Here is a 15,035-nt window from a genome sequence, read left to right on the forward strand (position 1 = left end):
AAAGGTAAGCAGCAACACTGAACACCTACCTTATGCCAGTCCCCATGCTAGGTACACTTATAAAAGGTTTCTTAATCTTTCACTTAAACCTTTTGAAGGAAGTATCATAATTTAAAAACCAAACAGTCTTAAGTAGTCAAAAAAATTACTTATCTAAACTTAAATTATACCAAGTAGAAACCACCTCCCCACTTGATTCTCAAAATTATTTAACCTCAAGTTAATTAAATGACTCAGATTCAGAGCAACAGTTGGGTAAATTGTAATTTTTTTTATTGGAAAACAAATATACAACTTGGAATGGATTTGAGGCAAATTGTGCCATAAGCAGATTTTCTTTAAGTGGCTAAAACAAAGTTTAAAAAGCAAGTAACAATAAAAGAAAATGTTTCTGGTACAGGACCAGCAGTACAAAAAAATAGTGTACGAGTACCTGGATAAAACACCCGTTTTGCAATAGTGCAACTTTTAAGTACATATTGTTGACTGTCCATAGTCCACGCAGAGTTACAACTCCACACTTCAACAACAACATGCTGACAGTTCCTAAAGAAAACTACTTAAAAAAAAAAGGCATAACCCAGATGTTCCCTCATTTGACCAACTCCATCTAAGTTTAGATGTGCAGAAGGGCTTATTAGATATATCCAGAGTAAGCCACATGCAACATGTTACTTGATCAATTTTTCTAAAAGAAGGTTTCAGGACAATGACAGTAAGATAAGGGAAGAAAACATGGAGGAATGAAGTCCTAATTACTATACATGCATATTTTTTTTGACAATAGGGGGAAACCTTTTACAGATAAGTTACAAACAAAGAAAAGGCAAATAAACAATTTTGTACAAGAAATTTAACACATTCTGTACAATGTCTTCACTTTGCTGTCATCATTTGTACAAACTCTGAAAAAGAAGTACACAAAAATGTTGAGTCAATGGCAAAAGTCTGACAAAACCAATCACATTTACTCAATCACTGAGCAGTCTCCATTCCTCTTTCTTTCCTCAAAATTATCATAAAGTTCAGAGGAAAGCTAGTTTACTGCCAAGGCTGGACCTTCATAAATCAAAATTATTTATGATTATTAATAAATAAACCAAATTAATGCTTTAGATAAGCTATTACAAATAAAAAGCATTCTTGCTCTTAGTTCAATATCACATATGATACTTCTGAACTGAAGCATGTATAATTTTAGATTTAAAGCTAATCAGAGGGAAGGAGAATCCAATGAAAGAAAGTCACCTTAACTTTGAGGATCTTGAAATAAGTTTGAAGAAGCTTTTCACACTGTTCCACAATTGTTAACAAAAATTGTTTTATCATAGTTTGGAGTGTAGTGCTTCTCAAACTTTAATGTGCATTATGAAATCACCCAGGAATCTTATTAAAATGTAGATTCTAAGTAAAGGGGTAGGATCTGATAATAAATAGTTCTAAAAAGTTCTCAGGTGACAATGATGTTGCCTAATCTGTGCACAACACTCTGAATAGCAAAAGGTTGGTAAATATCAGTAACTGTTGTAGCATCTCCATTTCTGGAGGGGGAAAATGTCACTAATTTTGACCTATCAGATACCTAACAAGAACCTCTACCTTAAAGTCAAAGCACAGAATAAGGCAGTGACAGTGAAAGACTTACCTTCATAGTTTACTTGACCATCACCATCAATATCTGCTTCCCTGATCATTTCATCAACCTCTTCATCTGTTAACTTCTCTCCAAGGTTTGTCATCACATGGCGGAGCTCTGCTGCACTAATATAGCCATTACCATCCTACAAAAAAATGTAGTAAAATGTCTAAGCAAAATTATAGACGTAACGAGTTAGAATAGAAGTTTATTAAACTTCACATTAGGGAGCAAAATATACTTTAGTAAGCTATACAAACTAAAGAGAGTTTACAAATAGCTGACCTATATATCAAATGTCACTGAGAGTCAAGCAGGATATCCTATATTGAAATCACAATTTCTTGGTTCCAAAGTCAAGTGATGCCTCTTTCGCCACAAAACTAATGCAAAATATATGTTATTAGGAAACCTCCATCTACACTGAATTCTTAAAAAGCTTTTGCTTGATATTAAAGTATGTTGGTAAGTCATCAGAAAAACAAGTCTTCACAGATTAAGAGGTCCTGATACCTTTTTATCCTCAAATTAAAATTGAACAAATCCAGTCTTTGGATACTTACCTTATCAAACACACGGAATGCTTCTCTAATTTCTTCTTCACTGTCTGTGTCTTTCATTTTTCTTGCCATCATTGTCAGAAATTCCGGGAAGTCAATTGTGCCGTTACCTGAAATGGTTTGTTTAGTTGAAACATTACAACAGAACTTAAATGCCACTTCTTCAACTCCCCCTTCCCAAACCCTGAAACTAAGAAGACTTACCATCAGCATCCACCTCATTAATCATGTCCTGTAACTCTGCTTCTGTGGGATTCTGCCCAAGAGACCTCATTACAGTTCCCAACTCCTTTGTTGTTATAGTTCCATCACCATCCTTGTCAAAAAGTGAAAAAGCTTCTTTGAATTCTGTTTGAAAGAGAGACCACAATCCAAATGTACAGGTTAACAATAAAAAAGTAACCTCCTAAAATGAAATGTATTAATCAACCGTCAAAGCAAACATATATATAGAGATAGGACCTGAAATGGGATTTTGATTCCTGAAGGATTAGGTGGGGAAACCTTGTGATATTTCAAACATTTTTAGCTAATCATATGCTCATATATTGATCTACCTAAGAGTTTTTTCATTTAAAATCTTACAGGGAACTCCAAAATCTAGTCCAGATAAAAGTCAAATTATTGTTGAAAGAGGAAAACACTCAAAGCCCCAGATGACTGGCTTCTCTCTTTTCTGTTGAAGCTGCTCTGTGGAACACAATTCAAAATTACAGATCTAACCTACACTCAGAATAGAAAAGGAAAACTACTGTTACCAAATACATACTTCTATATAGCAACTGTACTACTTACAGTAATCCCCAAAGTTAAAATTAAGTCTATTTAATCACCTACTAAATTAAAAACAAAAAACTTTAAATTTCAGAACAACCTCAATAGGCTAGCTTCCTTTTCTGGAAGATAGAAGGGACTGTCACCAAATAATCTATAATGATGTTAACAATGGGATGATCAAGATATGAATGGCCAGTTTTAACTAAGTGCTGTATCACTGAAAACAAAATTTAGACCTTTCTTCAGAATATAAAATCCCAAGCTTATAAGATGAGTGAGATATATTATTGCCTAAAATCTTTTAGATCTTCTTGTGAAATTATGTTGCTTTCAATTCACCACTAGATTACATGGAAAGCTACTGGAGCAACAGTCCAGAATACCTGAAAACAGAGAAACTAAAGCAGAGATTTAATTTGGTAGTGCAAGGGCATATAAATGAGCTAGTTAACAAAGCTAGCAAAGATATTAGGCCCAGTCAGCAAGCAAACACAAAAGCATACAGCACAGAAACTAAAAGAGGACTTTGGAACTCAACTGCCTGGGCTAAAAAATTCCAGCTCTGCTACTTACTAGTAATATAAATAACCTTGGGCAAATTTTCTGCCTCAGCTTTCTCATGTGTGTTAAGTGGAGATAACTGTACCTACTTCCTAAATTTAAGAATTAGTATAGGTAAAGCACTTAGAACTATGCCTGGCAAATAAGTACGTAATAAATGTCAAGAAAAAGATTGTCTCATTTTCCTGTGGCATCCACAACTACACTGGAAAACTCTCAAACTTCTCTTGGCTTTCACAACAGTAATTTACTTTCTACCTCCTACTGCCAAAGGGTCTTGCTCCTATTTGTCTCTTACATATAGATGTAACCAATTTTCTTATCCTTTTTTCTCTCCTTGGCCATTTCATCTATGCCCACTAATAATGAAGACTTCACATCTTTAGTCTACTCATCACTCTCAACAAAATATTTTTATTTCTCACTCCTACAGGACATCTTCCCTGGCTGACCTCAAGGAAAACTTAATGAAAATCAATTCTATACTCCTCAGCAACCCTAGAAATGCAAACAAAAGCCACCTTAATTCTTTTTCCCTGAAACCTGTCAAGGCCTGCTGAATTCTATTTAAATACTGCCTGATTCTTTGCTCATCTCTACATCCAACATTTTGGCTAATGACCCTATCATCCTTTATCTGGACTATCACAATAGCCTCCAAATGGATTCTTTATTTAAAATTACACACACAACTACCCGAGTCCTATTACCTTTTTGGATTATCACATTATTTTCTTCTGCTTTGATTCTTTTAATTGCTTAGCTTTAAACCAGGTATCACTGACTAGTTATAGTTGGCTACACTCAGTAAGTAGAAAGTGCCACTTACTACTACTGAGTGCTAAACATTCCACTCCATTTAAATATTACTTGTCTTCAGAGGAACTCACCTGATATCAGAAGCTTAGTACCAAACTACTGACTGATCTTATGAAAATATGCAGTACTAACCTAGACCAACCACCCAATGACAAAAATAAATTAGAGTCCTACAAATAGCAGAATTTGATGAAAACATTTCCATTTTACACTCAGGTTTTTTAAAAAAACAGGATGTACAAATACTGTGTAGAAATATATAAACTATTAGGTTCGGAACACAGTAGCATCTATCACCTAATAACTTAGGCTCCAAGAAAATTAAAGTACTTAAGAGATTTATATTTATTTACATTACATTCTCTGCTATAATACAGTTATCGTGTAACACCACCACTATGTACAAAAATTCCCAGTATAACTAGCCATAATCATTTTACTAAGTGATTTAACTTACAGGACAAATTCTGAAAGATGCATGCTATAAGTTTATGTATGTGTGTTCTAAATTTCAATAAGTTTAAACATCTAATAACTCTTAAAATATTTGCTGGAATAAGTGAAAAGCAGAAAATAAAACCATTTCTATGCTGTAACTAGTGTTTACTTCATGCATACAAAAACGAATAAAAATACTTTGAAGGTCAAGGTTTACCCCAAATCTCTATTTGTATTTTTACACTAAAGAGGCAGAAACACCTGCAAAAACTTAAAATAAGAATAAACTGAAAAGTACAATTTTATTTCACCTGCTTTTATAGCTCTCCACCTGTGCTTCAGAACAGTTTAATCTTAATGTATAGAAGCATATCATTCTAAACAGTTATTTCCCAGGAATGAGTTGAATATAAACCTAGGAGTCAAAACCTCAATTCACGATAAGAAAACAACAGGTCCTGAATGTCACAGAACAGCTATCTTCAACATAATTGATGGAACCTCCCAAAATCCATTCTAGTTATGCCCAAGTTGAAACTTTCAGAAATCATACTATTACTTGTTTCATTTGTTCATTAGCAACCCCAGGATACCTTTCTATATATTTTTTACATAAACTTATAATTCTATTAAAACAGGTCATCATGAAACAATCACAAGAAAAATCACATGCCTGTTTATCCATTTCTATTTATTTATAAAATTCCAAACTTATTAATCCTGTAAAGGCCATGTACCAAACCTTTATTGTTGAGTAAGATTAGTACTTTTTTTTTTTTTTTTTTTTTTTTTTTTTTTGCTGTACGCGGGCCTCTCACTGCTGTGGCCTCTCCCGTTGCGGAGCACAGGCTCCGGACACACAGGCTCCGCGGCCATGGCTCGCGGGCCCAGCCGCTCCGCGGCATGTGGGATCTTCCGGGATCGGGGCACGAACCCGTGTCCCCTGCATCGGCAGGCGGACTCTCAACCACTGCGCCACCAGGGAAGCCCCAGATTAGTACTTTTTTTATCAAATAAGTTTTATCCCTACACTGAACTTTAAAAGTTTAATGGTTTAGGCATAAATTTCTTTAAAGAAAAAAAATTATTTTACATTTTTCTTTTAAATATTAAATACCAACAACTAATGACATCATGGCAGAGTCATCAACAAAACTAACTTGTTAGTGATGTCACACTAGACTGTTGTGGATTGCTCTTTAAGACCAGGGTAACGTAAACAACTCTAGAAACTTCACCTAAACAATAAGCCTACTTTTTTCTAGACTAAGTTTTTGTTAGAGGAATTTCAAATCTGAAGTAGTAATGATTATCAGATGAAGACAAAGCCAACTGAAAAAGTACCTTAGTGTATTCAACCTTGCATTTTATGTATGAAGCTTGTTAGCACAAGTAGAGCTAAGACTCTAAGGTATTAACTGGTTACCAGCAATTACAACTTACCAGATTAAAAAATTTTTTTGCCTTCACCTCAAAGGTAGACATTGAGAGGGGACTTTGGGAGGAGCCAGAATAATTCTTAGGAATAGGGTAGGTACTGTTCTAGAACATATATGTGTGGCACACCTCTTTGAAAATTTATCTATTCAAGAAATATTTATTCAAATTTTAAGGGAATTTAATAAAACTGTAAATGGCAAAAAAAGAAATATTTATTCAGTCCTTACTGTGTGGGAGGTACTGGACATACAAGAGGAAATAAAAAGGTCCCCAATTTCACAGGATTTTTATTTTAATAGCATAAAAGCTTTGGCTCCGCTACCTTAAAGGTTCGCTAAAACCTAGCGTCCAAGAACAGCTTTATTAAAAGCCTAGGAAAAGGCAGGGTATGGAAAGAACCTAAAATAGATTTTCCTACCACTCTCACTAGAAATTTAATTGTATGATAGGAACCAATGAAAAGAAAGAATTTATCTTAAAGACAATGTTCCATGAACTACAAGTATTCTTAACAAAAATGCAATCAGCCAGAGAATTGAGCCTCTCCTATTAACAGACACAAACTACTTTTTAAAAGAGTTGCATGTGTGTTTGGGAGAGGAGTAGTGAGCATCAACTATGTGACTGGCACCTTGAGTAATACATTTTCTATCCTGAAGTGAACATGCTCTGCCATGCAGAACTACCTGACTGGGACTACCGAGAAATGACAGGCAAAGACAGGTGTATTAGAGAGGTAAGAACTTAAGAGTGGAAATAATACCCCAAGTCATTTCCTCAAGACATTATATAGAAAACTATTCCAGAATAATCTACATTTCATCAATACACTTATATATGAAGAAAGAAATTATTTCCAAAGCTGCGCTTGACTACTTCAACACACCCTATACATGCAAGTTTACCAACTCTAAAAATCAAATTCCCAGTTTAAGTCAAATGCACAAAGAAATAAAAATAAAACCTGCTTAAATTGGTCCTTACTACTAAATAGTTTTCTACTTTACACAGTCCTAGCAAATACTATTTTGTGATGAGTATTTGAGGAGACTAATGATTTCTGGCTCCACCAAATTTGTCTATGAGGGGTGGAGCTTACTTTAAATGGGCCACATAGCTCAGTTCCAACTGGGTTTCTCAGTTTACTCTAGCATTTAAAAAAAAAAAAAAAAAAGCTTTAGTGATTTTGAGCTCTTGAAATTCCTTGCCTACCAGGAAAACTATGGCAGTCAAAACTGCTTGATGGGGCTTCCCTGGTGGCGCAGTGGTTGAGAGTCCACCTGCCGATGCAGGGGACACGGGTTCGTGCCCTGGTCCGGGAAGATCCCACATGCCGCGGAGCGGCTTGGCCTGTGAGCCATGGCCGCTAAGCCTGCACGTCCGGAGCCTGTGCTCCGCAACGGGTGAGGCCGCAACAGCGAGAGGCCCGCGTACCGCCAAAAAAAAAAAAAAAAAAAACAACCCACCATTTATTAAGTTTCCCCAACATTTTGATGTTAACTAGCCATCTCAAAGTAGTAGAATAAAATCAAAAGTACTAATGGTTCGGCATATTGACATCTCATCAAGTTTTATGTAGCAATTCCACATACTTCCGTAGCAAATCAAAGGATACAAAACTTAAAACTGATTTCAACAGCTGTCACTGCTTTTTAAGATAAAATTCAAATTACTACATCTGTAAAGTAGAATGCTAACTTTTGGACCTAAGTGTTTCACTAGAGAAATGGTTACTCCCTGAATGACCATATATGCAACTCTAAGTTTAAAATATTAGCTACTTTAAACCAGGGTAAATTCAACATTCATTTTCTGATTTTACATTTCGAGTTACCTATTAACTACTATTTGGCCTCTTTTCCTATGGAGACTGATATGAAGCTGAAGTGTTAAAAACTGCCCAGAATTCAAGTTGTACAGCAAGATAATATTTAAGAAAAACAGACCACCCCTACCAGGCTCAAAAGTATATCCACATAACCTAAAAACATGTCTTTAATTACAGTTAGCCCCACACATCTTTCATAGTCAAGTTTACTTTCTCACTTGCCAGAGTAGGTTCAATTACTGTATTACACTCATTTGTTACCATCTACTACACAGATCAAAGTTAATTCTGTCGTACAAGTACCTTATTTTGAGACCAGCGAATCAAGTTATAATAAAATCTGATGGGTATAATCTAGTAAGTAATTTCTCACCTGCAATCTGCTCTTCAGTCAGCTGGTCAGCCTACAAAGAGATCAAAGAAATAGTTAACAGAAACAAGTTTAAAAACATTCAAGGTGGGACTTCCCTGGCGGTGCAGTGGTTAAGAACCACCTGCCAATGCAGGGGGCAAGGGTTCGACCCCTGGTCCAGGAAGGTCCCACATGCTGCGGAGCAACTAAGCCCGTGTGCCACAATTATTGCGCCCATGTGCTGCAACTACTGAAGCCCGCGTGCCTACAGCCCGTGCTCCACGACAAGCTGCCACAATGAGAAGCACGTGCACCGCAACAAAGAGTAGCCTGTGTTCGCAACAACTAGAGAATGCCCGCATGCAGCAACAAAGACCCAACCCAGCCATAAATAAATAAATAAATAAAAATTAAAAACCAAAAAAACATTCAAGGTTCACCCCGTTCCATAAATTTTAGTTCAACATTCCTTAGTACCAAACACAGGTGGGCAGAAAATGCACACACCTTATCTTCAAAGCTAAGCTAATTCGCCCCCAAGTTTAAGATACGAAAATATTTCAGAATACGTTTGAAAGTCTAATTTTACACAAATTTTTAAAAAGCAAATCTAGCATACTAGAAAGTTTAATTGGAATTGGTATTCTTCTAAAGCAAGGATAGATCCAATAGAAATGTTTCCTTTTTCAAAATTAAGATATCTAAACTTAAGCTCACCTCCTCAGGTAAATACAAACCATTAATACCAGAAATCTCCACTGAATCAAAAATAATGAACAAGGACTACATTTAAAATTCCCCTGTAAGTGGCTAAATACTTCACTTGTACATATATGTGATTTTCCAAACCTCAACAACAACAAAACTACTAAGCAAAACTATCAAAAAGACAAAAATCCAAGCTGTCCTGGTTGGAGCAACATGAAAGGTACCAATTTTTACTTCTCCTCACCTGCCATGCAACTGCAGAGAATCCAGGATTCTCAATATTTGAAGTACATTACTTACAAAATGTTAAGTCCAGCTACTTATTTTCTCTTGATGTTTGAAATTCCAAAGTGAGCATAAGATTTGTGATGTTTTTAGCAAATGGAGAAAAGTTACTTGTTTTTACTTAAAAAAACACACATTCAGGCACTTGCTAAAACCCATTACATATGTTGTTTTTATTCAATCTTCACAACAACCCTTAATGGTATTAATAATATCATTAATACCCTATCTTACAGATGGGGAGAGAGGCTCAGGTTAAATTTCAGTGAGCGGGAGTACAAAACTAGTAACTAGTAGAGTCAGAATTAAACAGTAAGGTGTCACACATATCCAATACCTTCAATTTTAAATTCAGAGCACACCATAATATAATAAAAATATTTGCAAAATAACAAGCCTCCTTGTTCTTCATGTGGCCTTCATCCTTGGACATTTCATTGCTTATTGGTACATATATCCAGAGGCACTGACAAGAAATAGCCTCCTATCTAATATTCCTACCTACAGAAGTCAAGTGTACTATGATTAATCCATTCACTTATTGGTATGAGAAGAAGAATAAACACTGCCTGGTTTCCTTCATTTTAAATGAACACACCCCTGGAAAGGATAAAACCTTAATACAGGATAGCATCACATTTTTTTCTCTAGGAGACAGCATGAGAACATTTGAGAAGAAACCCAGAAAAGGAGAAGTTTCTTTCCCTGATAAACAATTTTGATTTGACCTTGATGCAAACTCAACTCGTTGCTTTAGAAAAAAGAAAAAAAGCCAATAGTCCAGTAACTTAAAACTGAAGAGCCAATAATTAAGCTCAAATGCAGAAGTTTATAAAATAAAAATTATCTACTTTTATCCTTACAAATCCCAATCCTCCAAGTTATTTGGTATAAAATCAGTCGATTGTTTTCTATAGGAATAAGATTTAAAACCCAGTAAATCCACTTAGTTAATTTTTACTTTGTTAGAGGTTATAGATGATTTACTTCTAGTCTCATTCCATTCCGCTGGACGTCTATCATTTTTGAAAGAAGGGCAACATGGCATGGTCGAAGAAAAAAGCATGGTGCTTTGAGTCATCGCTGGGCTAGTATCCCAGCTCTGCCACTCAATAGCTGTGACCTTGGACATGTTACTCAACCTCTCATTGTCAACTTCACCTGTGACACAGAATATTAATACCTACCTTGCAGGGTTATTGTGCACAGTAAGTGAGAAGCTATGTAAAGGGCTAGCCCAAAGAGTTCAGTGATAACTGTTTTATATAAATTAATTAACCAAAGAACCTACAATGTAATGTTAAACACCAACCTGACTAGTTCAACTTCCACACAGAAGGTAGACAGGTGGGGCATTATCAAGCCCTTTACAGCAAACTCACCACATTCCATGTTAACTTTAAGATGAGAAAATCTACTACCACAAACTGAAACCATAAGGTGCAAGCCCAGGGACAGATGTGGCAGGACACATCAGTTTAGGACTAGTTAAACCAAATGTGTGGAAGACACTGCAGCATGTGTGAAAGCTGAAGGAATGACTCATATGTGCAGAAACAGCAGGGATTTTTCTCTTGACAAGTTGTGCGGGAAGAGATTTTGAGAAGACTCATTTGTATGAAAGCTGAGAAGGCCTCAGGAAGAAAACTTTAAAATTATCCAATTTTGCTTGAAAAGTCAAAATTTTAATGGCCCCACACCATCCTGTCTGCGATCTCAGTAAAGATCACAAATGAGCTTCAAGGAATAAAGAGGAGACTAAGTTACATAGCCTGAAAGTGCTGGATATTGCTTGTAATATTTCAGGAAACTTAAAGATAATTTTTTTGTATTTACTACTAACCCAGAGTTCAAGGTTTTAAAATAACCTTTATCAGCAGCATTCAGGTTAAAGCCTACTAAAAGCAAGAACACAAAGCTCCCTAGCACTGTAATTTGTAAGCCTTTTCCAATGAAATACAAATAAATTTGGTTATTTCTGTCTATGGAGAGAGTCATTTTCTTGACAGAATAACTAGAAGAATTATACTTTTGAGAAAACTCAAACTCATCAAAATGTGTGTTTGTCTCAGTAAATAACTCACTAGAGAGATGACTAGTTCTTACTCCTTTGTTTCTACAAATACAAATATTAATGTAATTCTTCCTATTGCTCTTGTCAACTCTAGAGAAAGCTCCCAGGCATCAGTACACTCTCAGGTTCCACCTCAGACCTACTAGACTAGAATCTGCATTTTGGAGAAATGCAGGTGATTTGTCAACACTGAGAAAACACTACTAATCTAGACTACATGTGTGACCTTAAGGAAGTTACACACCTATTAAACATTTCCCAAATGGCATTCAAAAGTAGGTATGGATACCCTTGGAGCATATCTAGTGAAAGGTGGTATAAAAATAATCCAAAATTCATATCTGAGTAAGTGTATCAGTCCATAGGCTTGAAATGAAACAAACTTCCACCCTTCATTGATTCCTGTTTACTCCAAGTGCTATTTAGATACAACAAAGGCTTCATAAGTAAAAATTTTTCTACAATTTCAGAAATCGGGGTATTTGTTTTATCTTTATCAAAAGCAATCTCAGTAGAGTTTAAGATACCTTTCATTCTGATAGAACAGCACTTATACGGCATCTTGGCCCCAAAGAGAAAACGCTAGAAGATATTACTTCTTAAAAATTACCTTTACTAACGGCCTAATTTGATCATTCTAGCTCAATCTAGAACTTTCTATATTTTAATAGAGCCTTGGTGAATTTCTTCAGTCTAGTAGAAACAGATCTTCTTGCTGTTCGATGAGATATTTAATTAGACTGAAGTGACCAAATTTTCTACCTCTTCACATCTTTTACTTATCACCCCAGCCTCAAGCCTTCTTAATGCAATCAATCTCCCTTCAATGAGCATGCATCAACTATATGTAAACCCAAGAACCATGTGAGCAAACTTATTCCACTTCCACATCAAATACATTTCATTCTTTGACTTTACAGAGTCCTAATTTTAAATCGTCAGGTCTTATAATTATAAAATTACCTGAGGACAATTCCCAAATTAGTTAACAATGACTGTCAATTTAACTAACTGGACCAAAACATCAATGATGTGAACAGTAACTACAAAAGCCTACCCTTGGCAAAGGACCCCGAAGGGTGGATACAAACTCTATGCCTCACCGAGAAACTCCATTTGAGCTCTTGATTCAATTATCAGACTGATCAGGAAGAAACCTTACCTTTCATATGAGAAATTAAAAAAAAAAAAAATTTACCCCACAATTTTGAATCTTAATTACATGCCTATACTGTACACCCTGTTTCACCTAAAAGTAAACTCAACCAGCACATTCAAATTTAGAATAATTTAGAATATCAAGATGTAAGAGCACATCAAACAAATGCGAACTCCTCTCCCCACACCCATACATGGTGGAGGTTTCAGTTGGCAAGGATTCCCAACTGTTTAAGATGTCACCTTGCCTCCTGGACACACCCATCTCCCATAACCACTTGGCAGAAGAAACGACAAAATAAGTATTGCAAATTACCGCCCTCGTTAGTTTTGTTTTTTTTAAAAAACAGGAAAGAACTGGAGTTCCGGTCTTTAGTGACAGGAAAATGCTTTTAAAAATTCCCTGTCCCCCTTCTTTCACGACGGTCTTTGACAGCCATTACTGTACAAATGAAGTGAACTGCACGTTAAGGTATCTGGCACTTTCTCTACGGAAATACCAGTTATTTTTAAGGGGGTTGGAGCGGGGCAACACTGTGTGTGGTAGTGGTTCTTTAACATTTCGGCGTGCACGTGAGCACTCAAGAAGAGGACTGTGGCCCTTCTCAAAGGCATCCTTCCAACTGTTACAGGAGAGTAAGACCGGCTTTCACAACAGAACGACAGTCACCACGGAGCTGGATTTCGGTAGGTGAACAGGAAACGCCTTTCAGACCCTAGCTGGAGCCTCTGGCTTTCTCTAACGAGATGAATAGTGGGAGGCTGCGCCTGACTTCAGATATACAGCCACTTCCTTCAACGACAAAACCACTTAAAAAATTTTTTTTTGTTTTAAATGTCCAGCCTGGGAGGTGGAATTAGGTCTCAAGGCGCAGCGGGAGCAAAAGGATCAGGATTCACCGAGCTTCCTTCGCGCCGCCAGAGGGGGATGGGAACCGGCCGAGGCTGCCCTCCCCAACCTATGCCGGAACGGCCGGCCTCGCAGCGCCGCGGGCCGCCCAGACCTCCGCAGTCCTGCAGGTGCCAGCGCAGCAGCTGGGGCGTGAGCCTAGCCGGGCGGGCGGCGGCCCCAGCCCCACGCCCGCCCCGCCCCGCCCCGCCCCCGGCCGTTCCCCGCGCCGCGCGGGCTCGGCCCACACAGCGCACCCGCCCCTCGCCCCCTCCCGGCCTGACCCGCAGGGCTGCGGGCTGACGGCCTCGCGCGCTCCCGCCCGCCTCCTCGGCGCAAGGCGGCCGCGCGCGGACAAAAGCGCTTCCTGGCGTTCGCACCAACGGCACCAACCGTCCGTTGGGCTTTTGAATCCGGCCCCGGGCTGACCTTTCGAGATGCCCGACCCAAAGCTTCTGCGCCCCGGCTCCCCCCCGCCCTTCCACTGTCGCCTCCCCCGGAGGCCGACCTGCCCCCCGCCCGGGCTCCATCCTCATCCAGCCCCTGAGGAGCTCCGCAGCGCCGGGGGCGGTGCACCCGGCCCCCAGCACACTAGGGGACACCTCCCTGAGGAGAATGGGGGGTGGGGAAGCACCTGCGACACAACGGCCGCGGGCGCCCCCAGCCTCATGTGCGCCATCCCTCTGGCGAAAACCACTCCTGGAGGGTGTGAGGGTGGCAAGTTCCCTTTCTTTCGTCAATTCGCTTCAGCCTCTTCCCCCCACAGGCCGAGCGCCGGCAGCTTAGCGACGCACTCACCATGCTGCAAGCGCTACCGGTCTCCGAGACTCGACTACACAACCACTCAGCTCGCTCGCTCCACTCGAACTAATTCTCCTCCTCCGCCCCCAGCGCCTCATAAACACCTCCCTCCGCCAGATCCCTCCGCCGCACGCCAGATAACGGAACATCACAAACGAGTCCCGGCCAACCCCCTCCACTCCAACTTCTCTCGAGACCCCTTTATCCACAGTTGTGTGATCGACGATACAAGAGATAAAGGGAGGGGGGCGAACGGATGGCATAAGTGGGTTTCGCTTCCCAGCGAGCCGTTGAAGGGCCGGTGGAGTCGCGCCTGAGAGGCGCTACTTTGCGGCGCGGAAGAGCATCGTGGTAGCGACGCGTAACGCAACGATCGTTGAACCGGCCTCTGATTGGCTGATTCGTACCTGCAATGCGTCACTGGGGCTCGCAGCCACCGCCGCCGGGACGCGGTGTGGTTTCTGCCGTTTGTGCCGTTGCTGCCCTGGCCGCACTGTCTTGGCAACTGCGCCAGGCGGCGGAGTCGCTTGCTTTGCGCTTGGCTGGAGAGTCTTCCTCCTCCACCCATCCTTTCTCTCCACAGTCGTACGCACACTTTCCCGCCCCTGGTATAGGGGTCTACGAAAACGCTGATTAAGAATGAAGCTGAAAGACCCAGTGAAACCCCTACCCCGCGCTCTTCTTCTCAGCTTCGGTTATTGGCCTCGTG

The 15,035-nt window shown here is 39.2% G+C and overlaps 1 protein-coding gene across 2 annotated transcripts; it reads right to left on the reverse strand.

Annotated features, from left to right (window-relative positions):
• Positions 1-251: 251 nt before the first annotated feature.
• On the reverse strand, positions 252-14,341 carry CALM2 (calmodulin 2). Of its 2 annotated transcripts, none has more exons than XM_082641843.1 (6): positions 14,324-14,341; positions 8,433-8,463; positions 2,401-2,544; positions 2,200-2,306; positions 1,646-1,781; positions 252-905 (listed from the first exon to the last, which is right to left on the reverse strand). In XM_082641843.1, the coding sequence occupies exons 1-6, from the start codon at positions 14,324-14,326 to the stop codon at positions 877-879; spliced, it is 450 nt and encodes a 149-aa protein (XP_082497969.1). In that variant the 5' UTR covers positions 14,327-14,341; the 3' UTR covers positions 252-876. The 2 variants fall into 2 exon arrangements, with proteins under 2 accessions (XP_082497969.1, XP_082497968.1); XM_082641842.1 differs by lacking the exon at positions 14,324-14,341 and adding an exon at positions 14,160-14,219.
• Between the last annotated feature and the right edge of the window lie 694 nt (positions 14,342-15,035).

This window comes from Mesoplodon mirus (genome assembly GCF_964341445.2).
Source record: "Mesoplodon mirus genome assembly, chromosome: 14".
NCBI lineage: Eukaryota > Metazoa > Chordata > Mammalia > Artiodactyla > Ziphiidae > Mesoplodon > Mesoplodon mirus.